Here is a 19,661-nt window from a genome sequence, read left to right as displayed (position 1 = left end):
GACCCCTCCCCCTCCCCCACAGCATGTGAGCCTGAGGAATGTGAATTACCAACAGCTGGAGCCTGGAGAGATCCTCGCTTCAGGAGAATTGATAGGCGGCATCAGCAAAAGGAAGGGAGGGGCAGGCCTGGATAAGTGCTGAGTCATGGAGCCACACCCCATGGCCTATATAAAGGATCTGCTTTCTGGCATTCTCTGAGTCAGGCAAAGTCTACCTTGGATTGCTGAAGTCACTTCCTGGTCTCTTGCCTGCCTTGAGAACTTTGCTAGGACTTTGACAGAGCTGCAGAGGCACGCCTGATACGGACTTCCCTGACCCGGCCGTCAGCGGAGGAATGGGACACGACATCGACTAAACTCCCAATCCAGGAAATTCTATGATTTCCTAAATTAAAAATGCTTAACTTTTATCTAATTTCCTGAAGTTGCCCAAGGCTGCCCAGATTACCCACATCCAACAGTTACTGAATAAAGGTGATGTAATTTTCTGCATTTGGGGTGGGGGGAAGAAGAAGAAGCAAAAGAGGCTGTTGATAAAAATACTTTTAACAGATTATATTTCCTCCTTGCAAGGCGTAGAATTAGCTTCTTGGGACCAAATCCCCTGAAAACACAATTTACATTTTTTTTAAATGTACATACTTAAAATACTATTTTATCTCCCTATTCAGCTCAAAAGGCTCCTTGAATATTTTTGTTGAGTCCATAGCTTCAGGTCTTGAAACTGAAAGACAGGCCATAATATTCTGTATTTCATCTGAATCTGGTTTTATTTTCTCCTTATCCATATTTTATTTCTAAGGATGAGGAGAAAATACTGAATGTTTTTAATGATCAAGCAGGACAGAAACAGTTCAGGGAGAAGATGAAGGAAAAAGAACAAACATGCCAGTAAAGCTGAAGAAGGATGGATTTGCTTCCTTTTTTCTTTTCCCCCCCTGCTGTAGCTGGATGGAATTTCTTCTTTTGCCTACAGTGGGGAAACCTGTTCCTCCAACAGATTATAATTCAACCATTATATTTCCCAGCATCAATCACTATATTGCCCAAGCTAGCCGAGGCTATTGGAGTTAGTTAGACAGCATTGAAGGGGGCAGGCATGCTCAAATTTCTTCCCTGTTTGCATCTGAAATCATGGAGGTGAGTAGTTATTTAGGCCTACATGTATATGAAATTACTTTTTTTTCCAGCATCAGAAAGGCCAGTTTTTCAATTGCAATATTTTTCTAATCAATCTTTATTTTTATTTTTTTATTTTTATTTTACTTTATTTATTTTGTCACAACAATATACACAAGCATCACACAAAATGATTATATAGTATATAAACATATATATGAGGAAATATAAGGAAGTATAAGCATATATATATATAAAAAACAAACCAATAGGACAGGAACGGTAGAAACGTTTGTGCTCTTATGCATGCCCCTTATAGTCCTCTTAGGAATGGGGTGAGGTCAATAGTAGAAAGTTTTTGGTTAAAGCTTTTGGGATTAAGACAAGAGACCACAGAGTCAGGTAATGTGTTCCAAGCACTGATAACTCTGTTACAGAAGTCATATTTTCTGCAATCTAGATTGAAGCGGTTAACATTAAGTTTAAATCTATTGGTTGCTCTTGTATTACTGCAATTGAAGCTGAAGTAGTCTTTAACAGGAAGGACATTACAATAGATGATTCTATGAGTTAAACTTAGGTCTTGTCGAAGGCAGCGGAGTTCTACGTTTTCTAAACCTAGGATTTCAAGTCTGGTGGGATAAGGTATTTTGTTCTTTTCAGAGGAATGGAGAACTCTTCTTGTAAAATATTTCTGGACACGCTCAATTGTATTGATGTCAGAAATATGGTGTGGGTTCCAGACAGGCGAGCTGTATTCAAGAATTGGCCTAACAAATGTTTTATATGCTCTGGTTAGTAGTGTAGTGTTTTTGGAAAAGAAGCTATGCAAGATTAGGTTTACAACTCTTAGAGCCTTTTTTGCTATGTAGTTGCAGTGGGCTTTGGCACTTTGATCGTTTGATATGAAAACTCCAAGGTCTTTAACAGGGTCGGGGTCATCTGTAAGGTAATGTCCATCAAGCATGTACTTAGTGTTTAGGTTCTTTTTTCCAATATGTAAGACTGAGCATTTGCTGGTTGAGATTTGGAGTTGCCAAGTTTTAGACCAAGCGGTTAGAAGATCAAGGTCTTTTTGAATGGTAGATGTATTGTCGGTGGTATTAAATAGTTCGACATCGTTTGCAAAGAGAACACAATTACTTGAGATATGGTCACAAAGATCATTTATGTATAGTATGAAGAGTGTTGGTCCAAGAACACTACCTTGAGGAACACCACTCTTGACAGGAACAGGATCTGATAGAGCATTGCCAATTTTAACCACGTTGTCTGTTAGACAGAAAAGCAGTTATCCAATTGTGAAGGGGTTCACAATTAATATGTTCACAATTAATAATGTTCAAATATGTTCACAATTAATAACATTCAAGGACATTATTATCTAGTGATAGTTTAGAAGTGACAACACATTTTTGAAATTCACCATAAAAATGTATGACTGGTCATGAGATTTTCTGACTACAGTGACCATAGATTTGAAGGGGCTGGATTGAAGCCAATTGCAGAAATCAGTGAATAAATAACATAACTATAGGCTGCCAAGTCTGTTAACAGACGAGGCAAGCCAAGAAGCAAACAACGTACATGGTCAAAATGCATCAAATTTTGAATTAATATTATTATTATAAAAACAAATGTTTTTTTAAAAAAACAACAAGATACTCAGAAAGCTAAATGATATTTGATTTTAAGGCTACGCTTGGTGGATGGAGGACAAAAAGGAGGATGTGCCCTCCTTATGGCAGACTTCTGGTAACCCTAAGTGAGAGGAGGTCCTCCAGCTGGGTTGGCTTTTTGCAATGTTTAATTGATGAGCTAATGTCTCTATTACCAACAGATCCCAGAAGCCTTTGAGTAGATAGCTGTTATATTACTATCAAAAGACATATGGATGACATGAGTGCTGTATAAAGGCCCAGACCCAGGTTTTAAAAGCCCTCAATTCGAATGCTTGAGAGGCTCCTTCCAAGGCAGCAAGATAGGCAGAGAGTCAGAAGAGAAAGGTAGAGGCAGTATGACACCATTTTGAATTCAATCCGACCTACATTAGCTTTGGATTTACCAACACAGAGCCCTTTCTATGGTGACCTATGAGGGAAGGAGAGTACTGACAGATTAAAAGTCCTTTATTCTGGCATAAATTTGCTACCCGAGGACATAGACCCAGTTTTTGTGCATATTTAGTTCACATAAACCTATCAAAGATCCAAAATATGTTCATGAGTAACGCTAACAATCCCTTGAAATTTACAAAATCATGTGGGTAACATTTTAAATAAGCTTTCTATAGTATATAGAACCACTAGAGTTTGAGCTAAAATTTATAGGTATATCAAATTAAGTATTAGTTCTTAGATGAGGGAATAGAAGGGGAACGTACCAAATTTGCAGATGACACGAAGCTGACAGAAATAGCCAACACCCCAAAACATAGGCTCAAGATCCAAAAGAATCTCAATGGTCTTTTTTTTTTTATTCAAAAAGTTTTACAAAAAAATTTCCCCCTTTCCCCCCACCTCTCCTCCCCCCTCCCTTCACAACTCCCCTCCCCCCTCCCCCCCCCCCGACTTCCCGGAACAAACACAAGGTATAGTTAAAAATAAAACAAACATATGCTAAAAAAAATTCGGCCCAACTTAATTATACTCCTACAATTCTCATCAGTTCCTAACTTCCCCCGAAAACAATCAAAAATAATACATCATAATCATTAAAAGCAGTCTGATAACTCTTAGTCTGATTATCTACTTTGAATATAGTCAATCCATTTTTTCCATTCCTTTAAATATCTTTCTTGCATATTGTCTTTCAGAAAGGCTGATATTTTCGCCATCTCAGCCAAATTGGCAACTTTCAATATCCATTCTTCTATTGTAGGTAGAATACAGTATTTTTTTCCCAATACTGTCCTATTAGTAATCTTGCTGCTGTTATTAGATTTAAAATCAATTTAGTCTCAATTACTGTACAGTCCGTAATAATTCCCAACAGAAAAAATTGCGGCAAGAACTTTATCTTCTTTTTCAGAACATTTTGTAAAATCCACCAAATTTTTATCCAAAAGGCCTTTATATCCTTACAAGTCCACCAAATATGAAAATATGTAGTGTCATCACAATTACATCTCCAACATTTTGCTTGCATATCTGGATACATACACAATAATTTCTTAGGATCTAAATGCCATCTATAAAACATTTTATAAAAATTTTCCCTCAAATTCTGTGCTTGCGTGAATTTAACATTTCTAACCCAAATTTTTTCCCAAGTTTCCAATAATATTGGCTCCTGAAAATTTTGTGCCCACTTTATCATACAGTCCTTTACCAAGTCCCTTTCAGAATCTATTTCAAGTAACACATTATACAATCTCTTTATATGCTCCTGAGACTGATTTCTAATTTGCTTTACCAAATTTCCCTCGTTCTGCTCTATACCAATTTTCTGATCTTCCTTCCATCTAGCACGTAGTTGCTCATATTGAAACCAAGTATAATTTTTCCCTTCTTTTAATACGTGCAAAGATTTTAATTGCAAATTACCTCTTTCAGTATACAAAAGATCTTTATATGTAATCATTTCCTGATTCTGTTCTATATTTATATTCTCTATTGTATGTCTAGGACTTGCCCACATAGGAACCTTATAATTTAGTTTATAAGAGTATTTTTTCCCAACACGCAGAAGAGCAGTTCTTAACACATGATTTTTAAAGGCCTTATCCAATTTTTGGCATAAATTAAATATGCATACCATCCATATAGCAAGTCATAACCTTCTATATTCAGAATTCATTCCTCCCTTAAATTGAACCAATCACTTATTGCAGAGAGAGCAGCTGCTTCATAATATAATTTAAAATTGGGCATTTTTAAACCTCCCCTTTCCCGAGAATCTTGAATTATTTTCATTTTAACCCTAGCTTTTTTACCTTCCCATATAAATTTGTTAATTCCCATCTGCCATTCCTCAAGATTCTTATCTTTCTTAATTATTGGTATCATCTGAAAGAGGTACGGTCTTGAATACTGTCTTTAAAAAATAAAATTCAGTGGTGAGAAAAGTACTCAAAAGCAGTAACTGCAAAAAGATCTAGGAGTCTAGTGAACAATCACTTAAATATGAGCAGTTTGCTGCAGCCCTCTCCCCCTCATAAAAAGCCAGTCCTTGGCTGCATTAACAAAAGGATAGAGACCATGTCAGTACCACTTTATGATACCTTGGTAAGACCACACTTAGAATATTGCATCCAGTTTTGGTCACCACAATATTAAAAAAATGTTGAGATTCTAGAAAAAAGTGCAGAGAAGAGCAACAAAGACAATTAAGGGGCTGGAGGCTAAAACATGAACAGTTGCAAGAACTGGATATGTCTCTGCCACAAAAAGGGAGACAACCTATTCTCCAAAGCACAGAAGAAGAGATAAGAAACAGTAGATGGAAACTAATCAAGGAGAGAAGCAACCTACTACTAATTTCCTAACAGAACAATCAACCAGTGGAAGAGCTTGCTCCAGAAGTTGTGGGTGCTCCATCAATGTACATTTTTAAGAAGAGATTGTACAGCCATTTTTCTGAAATGATGTAGATTCCCTGCTTGGATGGGGGTCTGGACTGGAGGACCTTCAGTGTCCCTTCCAACTCTAATTATTCTGTTTTGTTTTTGTTATTCTTTCTAGATCACACGTATCCATCCCATGATCGTAGAATAATAACAGAATAGAATCATAAGAGTTGAAAGGGATGCTGAAAGTCTTCCAATCCAGACCCCAACCCAAGCCCAAAGAAAGTCTGAAATGATATAAACAGTGTTGGCAAACCTTTTCAGTATCAAGTGCCGAAATGAAGCGTGTGTGCAGGGGGAGCACCAGAAACCGGAAGAGCAGCTCCCCGGCGTGCACATGCAGGAGCACCGGAAACCGGAAGAGCAGTTCTGATGGTGAAGCTATGGCACGTGTGCTGGAAGTGGCATTCAGAGCCATCTCTCCGGGCACGCCAGACATCGCTTGTTGCTCTTCTGAGTGCTGGAGCGCACATGCACATCGGCCAGCTGGTCTTTGGACGCGCAGGTGCACCGGAAACCAGATGAGCAGCTCCCTGGCGTGCATGTGCGCACCAGGAAGCTGAACTTTCAGTTTCCAGCGTGTGCATGAAGTCCAATCACCTGGTCTTCTGGTGCGCATGCACGTATGAAGACCAGCGCATGCGTACCAGGGAGTTGCTCTTTTTGTTTCCGGCGCTCCCGGAAACCCGGAAGAGCAATGGGCGATGGCTGGCATGCCCAGAAAGATGGCTCTCCACAGGATCTCCTGCCAGTCAGGGAGTTGAACTAGAAGACCTCCAAGGTCCCTTCCAACTCTATTATTCTATGTTCTCCCCTTTCTAGGGAAAAGAATGGAAGTTACTGTTCAATTAACAAAGTTATATTTTAAAATCGCAGTTAATCAAAGTTCTGGGTTTCACTCATGTAGTCATTAACAAAGCCCTACCTGCCTTTTTTTTTTTATAATCCTCTGATTTTGAAAAGTGGCACAAAATTAAAACAACATTTCTGCATACTTTTCAAAATTATATATACAAGATACACAAAACCATATTATTGAGGCTACAATAATAACTGGAACATAAAGGAATAATAAGACAGTGTTTTAAGAATATCAGAACACAGTATTCTGTTTGAAGGCAGCATCTTTTTTTTATTTCTTTTTGTCACAACAGTATACACAAACAATTGTCATAGATAAAACAACATAATTTGAAGAAAATATACATATATGTATAAAAATATGCATCAACTATATCAATTTGATATGATGAAGGGAACAATAGGACAGGAACGGTAGGCACTTTTGTGCTCTTATGCACGCCTCTTATAGCCCTCTTAGGAATGGGGTGAGGTCAATAGTAGACAGTTTTTGGTTGAAGATTTTGGGATTTTGAGTAGAGACTATGGAGTCAGGTAATGAGTTCCAAGCATTAACAACTCTGTTACAGAAGTCATATTTTCTGCAATCAAGTTTGAAGCGGTTGACATTTAGCTTGAATCTATTTTTTGCTCTTGTAATATTGCGATTGAAGCTGAAGTAGTCTTTTATAGGAAGGATATTGCAATAGATGATTTTGTGTGTTAAACACAGGTCATGTCGAAGTTGACGGAGTTGTAAGTTTTCTAATCCCAGGATTTCAAGTCTGTTGGTATAAGGTGTTTTGTTGTTTTCGGAGGAGTGAAGAACTCTTCTAGTAAAATATTTCTGGACTCTTTCTATTGTATTTATGTCAGAGATTTATCTATTTATCTATTTGAAGGGCTGATTTTAAATCTAAAGCCCTCCAAGAAAAGTGCCTTAAAATGACCTATTCAGCATCTGGGGAAGAGACTGCAATTGCCATCTTCTGTTATGGTGAAATATACTGCATTCATATTATTTCTAAAGTTGTACCTGTAACATGTTAATTTCCCTGCTGCCCTGCCTATCAGCTTCCTCCACTTTCAGTAGCATTCCTGTATTTTGGGCTTAGAGGCCTAGCATTACTTTTACTATGTAGAGCAGTGTTTCTCAACATTAGCAAATATAAGTTGTATGGACCAACACCCAGAATTCCCTGGCCAGCATGCAGAATGTATGGATTCTGGGAACTGAAGTCCGCACATCTTAAATTTGTGAGAAACACTGATGTACATAGTATGCCTGACATATATAGTATGGCAACTCACATATACAAAATGGGTGTTCTATTTATTATGGATTACAATAGCAAAACATGGGCAAACATCAGAGCAGAAAAGCAATTTTAACTTTAGCATCAACTTAACCTCCATTTCCCCATCTAAAAGTGTTCTCCATTTGCCCAGAAAGAACATGGCTCTCATCTTCGCTTCGCCTGCCAGTAGCTTTGACGTCATCCCTCCCGGCTCTTCCAGTCTCTCCCTACCGCTATTACTCTCCCCCCCCCTCACGCTCTTCGCCCCTCCCTCTAAGGCTGCTCCAGATAAAGTCCCCCCCCCCGGCCCCAACCTCCCCTGCGCTCTGCTGCGTCGCCCTCGCTTTCCCCAAGCAAAGATGGAAGTCGTCAATCAGGTAAGCGCTGAGGATTTCAACACCGGGAACAGCTCCCCATCGCCTTCTTAGCGTGCACCCCAACATCGGGTGGTTGATCAGCTAAAGTGGCTCCCACCCTTCCAATGGCCGCTTCCCCGCTTTAATCCCATCCTGCCTGGATCGAGATTGATTCTAAACCCAGCAAGAAGATGCGCCGGGTGCAGCACCAAATGCGAGGTGCAGCGAGACAAGAGCCTCCGTTTTAGAGGAATGTGGTTGGGGGTGGGAGCATGTTTAGTTAGGTGAGCAGCCTCCCAAAATGGGGGTGCAGAGTTGCAGTCTAATGGAGACGCGGGGAGATCACATCACCCACTGCAGCAATTTGCAGAAGCTGCACTGAGCCCATCCTGGATGAAAGGGAGGGGAGAGGAGAGGAGGAGGCTGTGAAATTGCTGCAGTGAGGCAGCTGGAAATGGGAAATGGGGACTCTGGAGAAGGCAGGTGCTAAAGCAGATTCAAGATGATATAGGTAAATAGAGGACGGATGGATAGATTGATGGATGGATGGATGGACAGATGGACAAGATGGATGGATAACAGACCAGAGATTTCTGTTGGGAGAGATGGAGGTCATTCATAATCCCTCCCCCCATCCTTTTCCACTTATAATTTGATACAGCAGCTCTAGTTTGTGGCTGACAACCGTAGGTAATGTACAGGCACAGCAGCATTCTGCCTGCTGTCACTGCAGCAGACTGGGGAGGAAGGTGGGTGAGAAGGAAGAGCCGCCAACCAAAATGGCTGGGGTGATGCAATAAAGCTGCGCAATATAAAATAGGCTCTTAGGCTGTATTTAGGGAGAAGTGGGGGATCTTTGAGGGGGGGAGGGTTAGGAAAGAGAAAGCACCACAACAGTAAACAGATGGCGGGGGTGGGGTAGTGATGGCAATCAATATCACTGCACTGTTGTTTGGGAATCCGGTGCATCCAGAAAGTGTCTGCAAGTACTGAAGAGGTGGGTGGGCTTAGTCACAATACCATAACTAGGAATTGGGAGAAAGAGGATTGGCAGAGTAGGAGCTAGGCATGTCATAGAAATTGGGCAAGGTGATTGCAGGGAAGAGAAAAACAGAACGGATAATACAGAACTCTCATGCACAATTCTCTTTTCCTTGGAGTTCTACCAAATGAATGAATAAATAAATAATGGTGCTTCCTATTAAAAGGAGGGTGGCCAGGCAGGCAATGTAAGTGAACACGGAGGGTAAAAGGGGCAGCCCTTCTCTTTACGGGGTGCAGCAGATGATGGCTGGAAGGAAGGGGGTTGTCAGTATGGTTGCGGAATAACCCCAAGCCAGAGAAAGGAGGAGGGAGAAGAAGAGCAAGGAAGCGGGGTGGGGGGGCATGAGATGAGATTTTATTTGATCGTATTTTGAGTGGAGAAGGATGTCAGTAGGTAAAATGGGTTGGTTGGAGAGAGGTAGTTATAGATATTAAACTAGAGGAAACGGAGAGCAGGCAAAATAAGATTTGTCGCTTAGGGGCAGTTTCTAATTCCTGTTCCCTAGAGCAACTGCAGCAAGGTGCACCAGGCAGAGGGGATGATTTGCAAAAGGAAGTTATTTCTTCCCCCCTTGGGAATGAAGGTGGCTTCTAATTTTCTGCCCTAATGGAGGAGGTTCAGTCAAGCAACATTGTTGCACAGGCTATGAGATTCAAATTTCAATGCAGTGGAAGCATTTTTTTTTTGAGGAAGTCCCAAGGACTGGCATGAACTTTGTATTTTTTCCCTACTTTTTGGATGAAGTGTCACTGGGGAACGGAGGTATCTTGAGGGCTGAGGGCTTTAAACAGATCAGAAAGATGGAAGGGACAAAAAGGTAGATTTTTCCTACATGGGATTTTGAGCTGTTCTTTGCATAAGAAGAAGCACTAAGAGAACAGCCAGATGTCCGTGGGAAAGTATCATCCATCAGCCAGTGGAAAAACATCCCTACAGTTTGCTATCCCAATGGCCAAGCCCTGTTCAGTCTCACCCAAAAGGCTCATGAATGTCCTTACAGCTTTCATGCAGGACAAGATAAGGAAGGTGATTGATGGATTCTACTACTTAGGTTTCCCCTCACACTGGGACCACCTGCCAGCAGGAAACCTAGCCGCTAATTTTTCTCAGCATAACTGAATTAGTGTAAATGGGGTCCTTTGAATGGTGGGTTTAGTCAGCTGCCTGTATCGTGTCTGTACCTGTCAGCCAGGCTATTTCTGAACACATATCCAGTGCTCTTTCAAAAGAGTATTAGACCTGTACATATAAAGAGCCTGCCTAAGACCAATAAGAACCTCAGAAAGGGCTGGCCAAGAATTAGGCAAACAAATGCCTCTGCAGCAGCGACATCTCTGGTGTCTCCTACAGCCCAAACTGATATGGCCACACTGAGCAGCATTCAGTGATGGGTGGCGGTGGTGCTCGCAGCAGTCCAAAGTGGCTAGGAACTGGGCACATCCCAATTCCTGACCACATCACCAGCTTCCTATTGATCAACTGTGCTAGGTTGTGTCCTTGGCAAAAATTATGGTGGGACAAGAGGGAAAACACAATGTTCAATTCCAAACTGCTGGTGTTGACTTTAAGCTGCCTCTGCTGTGAGCTGGAAATGAGACAAAGACAGCGGCATGGGAAAGGCTATAAGGGCACATTGGTTTTCTGGTTAGGGGGATATGAGGAAGAGCCCTAACTAAGGCTCTTGAAGAGGGAAAGGTAGACTTGGGGATATTCCAGAGAAGATTGTCGCATTACATTCCTTCCTGCTCAGTTGTAAGATAGTTACTCGAAAGTAAGTCCCCTTGGGTAATAAGGAAGCTTAGGACTGCACACTCTCTGTTTCTTCCCTTGGATCTTAGAAGAAGAAAGGGGAAAAAAACATGATTAAAAATATGACAGGGCTTCTGGTGATGTCTCCATCCAACCCCAGTGGGTGTTTGATCAACAAATTGTGGTCTTTTATTTGGCTTTTGTGAGCTTCAGGATAAAATGCATTTGTTTCTGTTGGCTTTTAACTCTTTCTTTCTTTTTCAGTTGAATGTAATGTTTGTGTATTTTATATTTTTTAGACGTGGAGCTGTCCATTTCTTCTAAAACAGATCAAATTATAAATGCAAATCAGTCAACTTTCTCAGAGAGGGGAATGTTGTTGCTGCTACCAACGCTTTTGAACATCCTGGCTTTTTCACTGCCGATAAGTGAATTATCTCGAGGCATGTTCTCATGCAAGGCAGGAGATGCTGGGAAGCAGAATTAGTCCAAGCTGCTTGTGAACAAGAGGTTTTGCTCTATTGCCTACAGGACAGTTCAGCTATTGGATGGTGTGCACAGGCAGTGGTATCACATTGCCTGTGTGAGGCTATACAAGTCAGAGATGTGTGTGTCATAAGAGAGCAGAGCTTTCATTTGCACATCAGTGTAAGATGGGCATATGTGGGACAAAAAGGTTGTGGGATCATCTAGAATGGTGGGAAACCGTGGAGTGGTTTGCAGTATAGGCAGATGTACTTACTCATAGATGTGTATGAAGAAAGGATCTGTGTCACTGATGTGCCTTGGGCAGTCCTATGTCTATCTCAGAGTGCACCAGAGCAGGGGTCTCCAACCTTGTCAACTTTAAGACTTTAAGACTTGTGGACTTCAAGAATTCTGGGAGTTGAAGTCCACAAGTCTTAAAGTTGACAAGGTTGGAGACCCCTGCACCAGAGGATATAATGACTATCGTGCCGGTCTGTGGTCATAAGACATATTTTTGGCATATATCATGAAACCAAGGACACCACGCAGATAGTAACATTTAGTCTGTTGACTTTACTGAGCTAATCTATATGATTAGCTATATGAAGCTGTTTTGATTCTTGAAAATGCTACATAATATTTATATATAGATGGGAGATTTCAGGATTCAGGAAACTGCAACATTCATGTGCACCACACATGAGAGATGTATGAGCCTTTTAAGGTGTCTGATACGTTTTTCCTTTGTTGAGTGCTGCCTGTAGTGTAGGAACAGATTTATCTAAGAGAAAAGCCATGTTAGATGACCAATTATGCATTGTTTTTTACCTGTTTCTAGGACAGTCTCTTTCACCTTCCAGGACAGTAGTGGAAGTCTCAAGACAGCCTTCCCTGACCTGATGCAATCCCAAACCTATCTGATGCTAAGTTAGTCCTCACTTCTCTGGGAAGGTGCTTTGTGAGGAAGAGAGGCCATCACAATCACTCTTCTGGTTTGGCATTTGGGGTTCATGACAGGGCTTCATTACTGAATGTGCTTCTTTTGGTTATCTCCATTAAGATACCCTAACAAATTCTAAACTAGTTATTTTTGCTGCAAACAGTCTTAAACTATTTTTCCTTCTCTTTGTTGCCCTTCCTACTATGGTTTTATCAGCTGTCATTATGTTTTATAATTGCTTTTTTAAAAAACATATCTGAGCCAACACCTTTTTAAAGAGCAAAAGAACAGCCCAGAAAATTAAAGAAAAATGTCATTTAACTTACCCTATTTAAATCACATGATATAGGATTGTGGTATCTTTCCTCATTATTGGTTACAAAGGAAGCTAAAGTTAATCCAATTAGATCTTTCTTCCGCTTGGCATCCTTTGGATGTGTTGGAACTGGGATTGCCAGAATTCTCATGATTCTTAAAATTTCCTTCCAACATATCCAGATAATGTCAAGTTGGGAAAGTCTGGCTTTAGCTGGACAATTTTGAAAGACACTCTGGGCCATTGCCCTGTGTGAATCCAAGGTTGTTCTCTTTTGTTGTAGTGCTTAGAAAAAAACAAACTGGATAAATGATTCTGAGAAATGTGGCAGAGAGCTTCCAACTACAGCTTCTGTTCTTTAGTATGTTTGCTTTACTTGAATATGTTTGGTGGATCCCAACTGATCTAAACAGTGGAGAGTAGGGGATGGAAACTTTTGATTTTCTGAATGAGACAAAAGGAGACAGGACAAGGGGTGGAGCTTCATGGCCATACCTATCCTTGGTACTCATTAGATTCCAGATTCACCTTCAGTTTATCCAGCTGAAAGACGTCAAAGATCTGTGACTTTGGACCAGTACAGGTTTCTGCTTAATGCAGCAACTTAAGTGCATATATATTCTACAGGTTTATAAACTAAACTTCCTTTCTCTTTTCACAGCTTGTGGCGGTTGGACAGTTCCGGATCCTCAAGGAGCCCCTGGGTTTTGTAAAGTTGCTAGAATGGGTGAGTCCACCATACCAGCACCCCTACAAAGTCAAGAGGAGTCTGTCTAACTCCTGTCTTCATCCTGCTTAGAATTAAGAAAGATGCTGCAGAGATGACAGTGTTTGCTTGTTCCTTCTCCCAAAGTTGCATTCATCTCTTAAAGATGGAGAAGGTTTGCTTTCTTTGGCATCTGTTCAGTTATAGTCTGCTCCCGAGCCCTGGCTGGGCTCCAGCTGCATTTGAAGTCAGGACTAGGACTGAGAGATAAGCTCCTGGCTGCTATTCCCAGCAGGATTTGGCTGCTTAACATTGAATGGTCTCACGTGTGGATGAAGTGTCTCACTCCTCCCTGTGCTATCTCCAGAATTACTGGGGTTGCCAACCATTCCTAGCCTAGACCTTGCAAGAATGGGTTGGAACACAGCCTGTTTGCTGAAGCATTGAACCAGGTCAGGCAGACTATTCTTCCAATCATCTGGAAATTCTCCCCGTCACCACCACTGTGACCATAGCAACCTAGCAGGATGGAAGGCAGGGATACAGGGAGAAAGTGCTATCGTGATACTGTAGTGCTCGGATTTGCTAGTGATGATGCCAGCATCAGGAGAGATGGTGCAAAAGAGAGACTCCCTACCTCAGATAGAAAACTGGCCAAGAAGGGTGCTCTGCCAGGAATAGAATGAAGTCCAAGCTACATCCAACCTAAGAGGCACAATACTCACTCTCTCTCTCTGTCTCTCTGTTTCTCTCTCTCTCTCTCTCTCTCTCTCTCTGTCTCTCCCTCCCTCCTTCCCTTCCTCTCTCCCTCCCTCTCATCATCTGTCTATCTAATTAAAATGTATTCCAACAACTAGGTAATTAGGAAAGATAGCGAGATAAAATGGATGGGTCAATATGCACGAAGAGTTTCTCACACAATGCTCATGGTACCAAATATCACACACACAGCAGCTAAGAACTTACTGCCCTTGAGTTCCTGCTGAATTAGATGTTTTTGTAAATGATGATACAGTATTAAAATGTGCTTGCTGTGCAGGTGCCATCATGTCACCTGTTACAGAAACTAGGGAAATGCTTGAAACTATGGCTGTTGACTAAAAGGTTGAATCTGCAACTTTCCTATCCTGTCTACCTATCTGATCATTACTTCCCATATAAACATGCATACACAATTAAGCCAGCCTGAAACTGGTTACTACTTGGAAAAGAGGCCATTAAGATTTTTTTAAAAAAGGGCAATGCAAACCACTTCCATTTTGCTGCCAAGAAAAATGTACAGTGTGGATATGGCTATGCAAGACATCAGGAGCTGAACACAACTTGAGGAAGCTTTTCCAATTGTTCCACAGTCCTAATCTGATGCTCTATTATATCACTTTAGACCTTAGACCTATTATATCGCTTTAAATCCACAGTTGCCGGAATGAATGCATATTAAGCAATAATCATAAAGGCAGGGTTGTATAGCAATTAAACTCAGGTCTACTCTTACTTCAGGCAAAGAACCTCCTTGATTGACTTCAGGTCACTTTCTCTTAACTCAACCTCACAGAGTTGTTGTTAGAAGAAGAAATGGGAGAAGACCACCTTCCATACACCACCTTGTGGGAAAGTAGAATATAACTATAACAAATGAATAAATGTCGACATGGCATAAATCTAGGCGTCAACTGGAGTTGGAAAAAGTAATGCTCTACATTATAAGTTGAAGTGATGATTCTAGACCATTAAAGCAGAATATAGAGAATAATATCCAAACATATAGGCACACAAGCTAGTAGTTTCAAACATCTTTTTGACCATAATGACAGGAGTGGCATTTTTTCCCCCCTTTCATTCAATTCTGTTGTAAGAAACAGCAAGTATTTTAGACCACACACAATGAAATCTAAAATAAAAACAGACTTTAGAAAAATCAGGAGCAGTCAGGGCACTTGAGATGGAAAATTCAGATGCTTCCCCTAATTAACTGAGAGCACACTCCATAGGGAATCTGCCTGTTTTATTGCAATGTTGGTAGCTGTATTAGAACACAATAAGAACTGGAATGTGTGCAGGAACATTGGTTGGTGCCCAGAATAAGTATCTTCTCTATATATCTCTGTGCCTCTGAAATCTGGCAAACAGGTTTTAGGCCTCATTAGTATTCAAATTAGAGATTTCGAGGAATGCCCAGGGCGGCAGGTTAGAGTGGAAAATTAAAACACTCTGTAAGCGGCACCAATTCACTTCTGTATTGCTTCCTCCATGAAGTCACAATGAACCAAACTGATTTGGAAAAGAGTTTATCCTTTTATGTTATGCTATCGTATGGTACCATCACAAGTTATTATATCAAGATACCGGTGAAAACGAACACTGATCCAATAGGAATTACATTTCCAGTGCATCGGTGGATCTACTCAAAAGTAAGTAAGGGGCCTCTGTGGCTCAGACTGCTAATGCAGTCTGTTATTAATAGCAGCTGCCTGCAATTACTGCAGGTTCTAGTCCCACCAGGCCCAAGGTTGACTCAGCCTTCCATCCTTTATAAGGTAGGTAAAATGAGGACCCAGATTGTTGGGGGCAATAAGTTGACTTTGTATATAAATATACAAATAGGATGAAGACTATTGCTAACATAGTTTAAGCCACCCTGAGTCTTCGGAGAAGGGCAGGATATAAATGCAAAAAAAAAAAAAAAAGTCCAGCTGAAATTCAGAATAATTACAGCCCTCGCCTGAAATATTAAGACAATCCAGTTATTTTTATAAAGTATAGGTTAACCACCAAGAATGTAGGGTGACACTTAAAGTAACTCAATACTCAGTTAAACAAAACACACACCAAAAAAATCAATATCCAGTTTAAAAAAAGTGTGTTTGGAGGATTGAAGAGAAAGGAAGGAGAAAAAAGAGTGGTCTATAGATAGATAAAAGGGCGGGCTGGTGGTGGTGTCAAAATGAGGAGCTTTAGACCAGTGGTAGTCAACCACTAGTGGGCGTTCTAGCTTTCATGGTGGGCGGTAGGGGTTTTGTCCGATACTGAAGCACTTTCCTTTTTTTAAATTTAATTGACTTTTTAAAACTTTTTCATAGCAGCATTTAAAAACTTTTTCATTAGGTTTTCATAAAATTCCCCATGACAATTTAAATTTCTGAAAATATACTACTTGTATCGCCCGCACATAAGTTTAGTTCACGTTACGTAAGTGAAACTAAATGGTGCTATAATACGAGCCTCATCCCAGAATAGCTCACGCATCTCCCCCCACACCACCCAGCTGTAACAGACAAGCAGAGCTGGTAGCTGGCGCCCCCCCAAACCCAATCCATGATGCCCGAGAGGCATGCGCAGATGACGATACACGGCACATTACTATGGAACCGGTGGGTGGTTAGAAAATTTTACTACTAACAGAGATACAAAAGTGGGCGGTAGGTATAAAAAGGTTGACTATCCCTGCTTTAGACTCTGCCCTCCATCATACATGGGCTGTAATACCTCAAATAACCATTGGATGGCAGCCAAGAGTTAAACGTCTTATGCTCTCATTGCTGTTATCTAATGACTGAGCAAATCTTTGCAGGTCAGATACAGGTGGTTTAGTTTTCCCCTACACCCGCCCCAAACCCAATCCATGATGCCCGAGAGGCATGCGCAGATGACGATACACGGCACATTACTATGGAACCGGTGGGTGGTTAGAAAATTTTACTACTAACAGAGATACAAAAGTGGGCGGTAGGTATAAAAAGGTTGACTATCCCTGCTTTAGACTCTGCCCTCCATCATACATGGGCTGTAATACCTCAAATAACCATTGGATGGCAGCCAAGAGTTAAACGTCTTATGCTCTCATTGCTGTTATCTAATGACTGAGCAAATCTTTGCAGGTCAGATACAGGTGGTTTAGTTTTCCCCTACACCCGCCCCCCCCAAACCTCAGTAGCTAAGCACATTAAAATAGCGTTCTCCCCACTGCATTCCCAATAGGTTAGGCTAGAGTTCTCACAGTACCTGGCGATTATGGGCCTCGTGTTACAATCAATATATTTGGAGAGCTCCAGGCTCATGAAAATTGCTTTGTACAATTATTTTGGCATTAAACTTAACCTACGTTTTTCTATTCCTGTATAAGAACATACCCATTATAAACATTTTCTTTTGGTATCATCAATAACTCACACACACACACACACACACACACACACACACACACACACACACACAAATAAAATTTATTAACAGAATTTTGAACAGGGAAGCCATTGATGGGATGGAACACAACTGCAAATATAAGACCCTTGTGGTTGAAGCCATCCTGGATTTTGGAAGCTGAAAAATATGATTCCATATGATCTTGGCAGTTTGGGATATCTTTTCCTGGGAAATTCTGGAGGTCAGATATTCTCTACTGAATAAAGCAGAGGTGGGGAATGATTGCCTTTTTATGACTTGGCTGGCTCGGGAATTCTGGGAGCTGAAGTCCACAAGTCATAAAAGGGCCATTGTTCGCCACCTCTGGGGTAGATCAAGGATTCCAGCCTTTGGAGCCAATGGGCATGCTTAGATATGCATTGGCTGCTGTGGAAAGTGTTCGCAATCTAGGCGTCCTCCTGGATGTACGGCTGTCTTTAGAAGATCATATGACGGCTGTCACCAGGGGAGCTTTTTATCAGGTTCACGTGATACGCCCTTCCTAGACCGGGATTCCTTATGCACGGTCACTCATGCCCTCGTCACTTCTCGCCTAGACTACTGCAATGCTCTCTACATGGGGCTCCCCTTGAAGAGCACTCGGAGGCTCCAACTGGTCCAGAATGCGGCTGCGCGGGAAGTAGAGGGAGCAACTCGAGCCTCCACATAATACCTCTCCTGTTCAGGCTGCACTGGTTGCCGGTGGTCTTCTGGGTGCAATTCAAGGTGTTGGTTACCATCTTTAAAGCGCTCCATGGCATAGGACCAGGTTACTTACGAGACCGTCTGCTGCTTCCAAATGCCTCCCATCGACCAGTGCGCTCCCATAGGGAGGGCCTCCTCAGGGTGCCGTCGGCCAGACAATGTCAACTGGCGACCCCCAGGGGGAGGGGTTTCTCTGTGGGGGCTCCTGCCCTCTGGAACGAGCTACCTTTAGGGATACGTCAACTCCCTGACCTCCGGACCTTTAGACGTGAGGTTAAGACATTCTTGTTTCGTCGCGCAGGGCTGGCCTAATAGTTTTAATGGGGGCTTTTAAATTGAGTTTAATTTAAGTTTTAGTTTTTTGTTGAATTTTAGCTGTTAGCCAAATTGAATAAGTTTTTTTAATAATTAATTTTTATATTCCTGTTTTATCTGGCTGTAAACCGCCCTGAGTCCTTTGGGAGAAGGACGGTATACAAACCATAACAATAAATAAATAAATAAATGCAGGTATTTTCAGAACAATAGTTACCATGGGAGATACGGCCAGACCCAAACACTTGTATCTACTAAAAATCAAATGAAGAACTTGCCTGCAGCCCTACTCACCATCCCATTTTCTAAGAATGCCTCTGTCATTGAAAATACGGCTTATGCTTAAGGCATGCTTTGCTCTGCAACATATAAGCTTCCAAATTTGGAAAAAAAAAAAAGATAATGGATTTAAAAAAAGATTGAATGTAATAGTCAACTTGTTGGGCTCAAAGAAATACGTTGTGCAGATTGTTGCCTCCAGGACGTCTTACGGAAGGTGTAGTAAATTGACACAGGGATGGATCGGGACTAAATCCTTCTCCCAGCATAGCCTGCAGCATACCAAGACCTCAAAGCCGGTTTCCTCTGGTTGTTCTTTCTGCGATGCATATCCTGGCCTCAGAGGCTTTAAATAAATCCTAAATCCCTTTATCTGTCAGGTTCACCAGCACTTCTTAATCCACTTTTTATTATGTATTTTGCAAAGACTAGTCTGAAAGTACATTTGCACTGTGATTTGTGAAGTGCTCCGAAGTCCTGCCTTTGGAGACCCCGGCAGATTTCCCTCTGTCTCCAGAGCTTTCCATAGAGAAGGGGATCAGCCTTGGAACAGATTTGTTATCAGACCGAAAAGACTCTATTTTGTTTCCTTAAAGATGCATTGCTTCACTATTTTGCAATGGTGCACCCCACATTTTTCTAGGTAAAGCTTTCCATGGCACTTGCAACCTCAGGAGTTGTGTGTCTTGACTGTGACTACCAAGCTGTTTTTCCTACCCAGCCTCACAGTTGTCTGCAATGGGATGTGTTGGAAAGAAGGGTTGACATACTATTTT

At 41.3% G+C, this 19,661-nt stretch overlaps 1 protein-coding gene across 1 annotated transcript in view; it reads left to right on the top strand.

The window, feature by feature from the left end:
* The first annotated feature begins 8,151 nt into the window (after positions 1 to 8,151).
* SYP (synaptophysin) overlaps positions 8,152 to 19,661 on the top strand; it is a 28,481-nt gene continuing 16,971 nt past the window's right edge. Inside the window, exons 1-2 of the mRNA XM_058173254.1 lie at positions 8,152 to 8,201; positions 13,360 to 13,425. Of these exons, the coding sequence (XP_058029237.1) occupies positions 8,184 to 8,201; positions 13,360 to 13,425 (84 nt within the window). The 5' untranslated portion in view covers positions 8,152 to 8,183. The remainder of the gene's footprint in view (positions 8,202 to 13,359; positions 13,426 to 19,661) is intronic.

The sequence above is a fragment of the Ahaetulla prasina genome, chromosome 2, assembly GCF_028640845.1.
Source record: "Ahaetulla prasina isolate Xishuangbanna chromosome 2, ASM2864084v1, whole genome shotgun sequence".
Lineage (NCBI taxonomy): Eukaryota > Metazoa > Chordata > Lepidosauria > Squamata > Colubridae > Ahaetulla > Ahaetulla prasina.
This window is presented reverse-complemented; position numbering and strand designations above follow the sequence as displayed.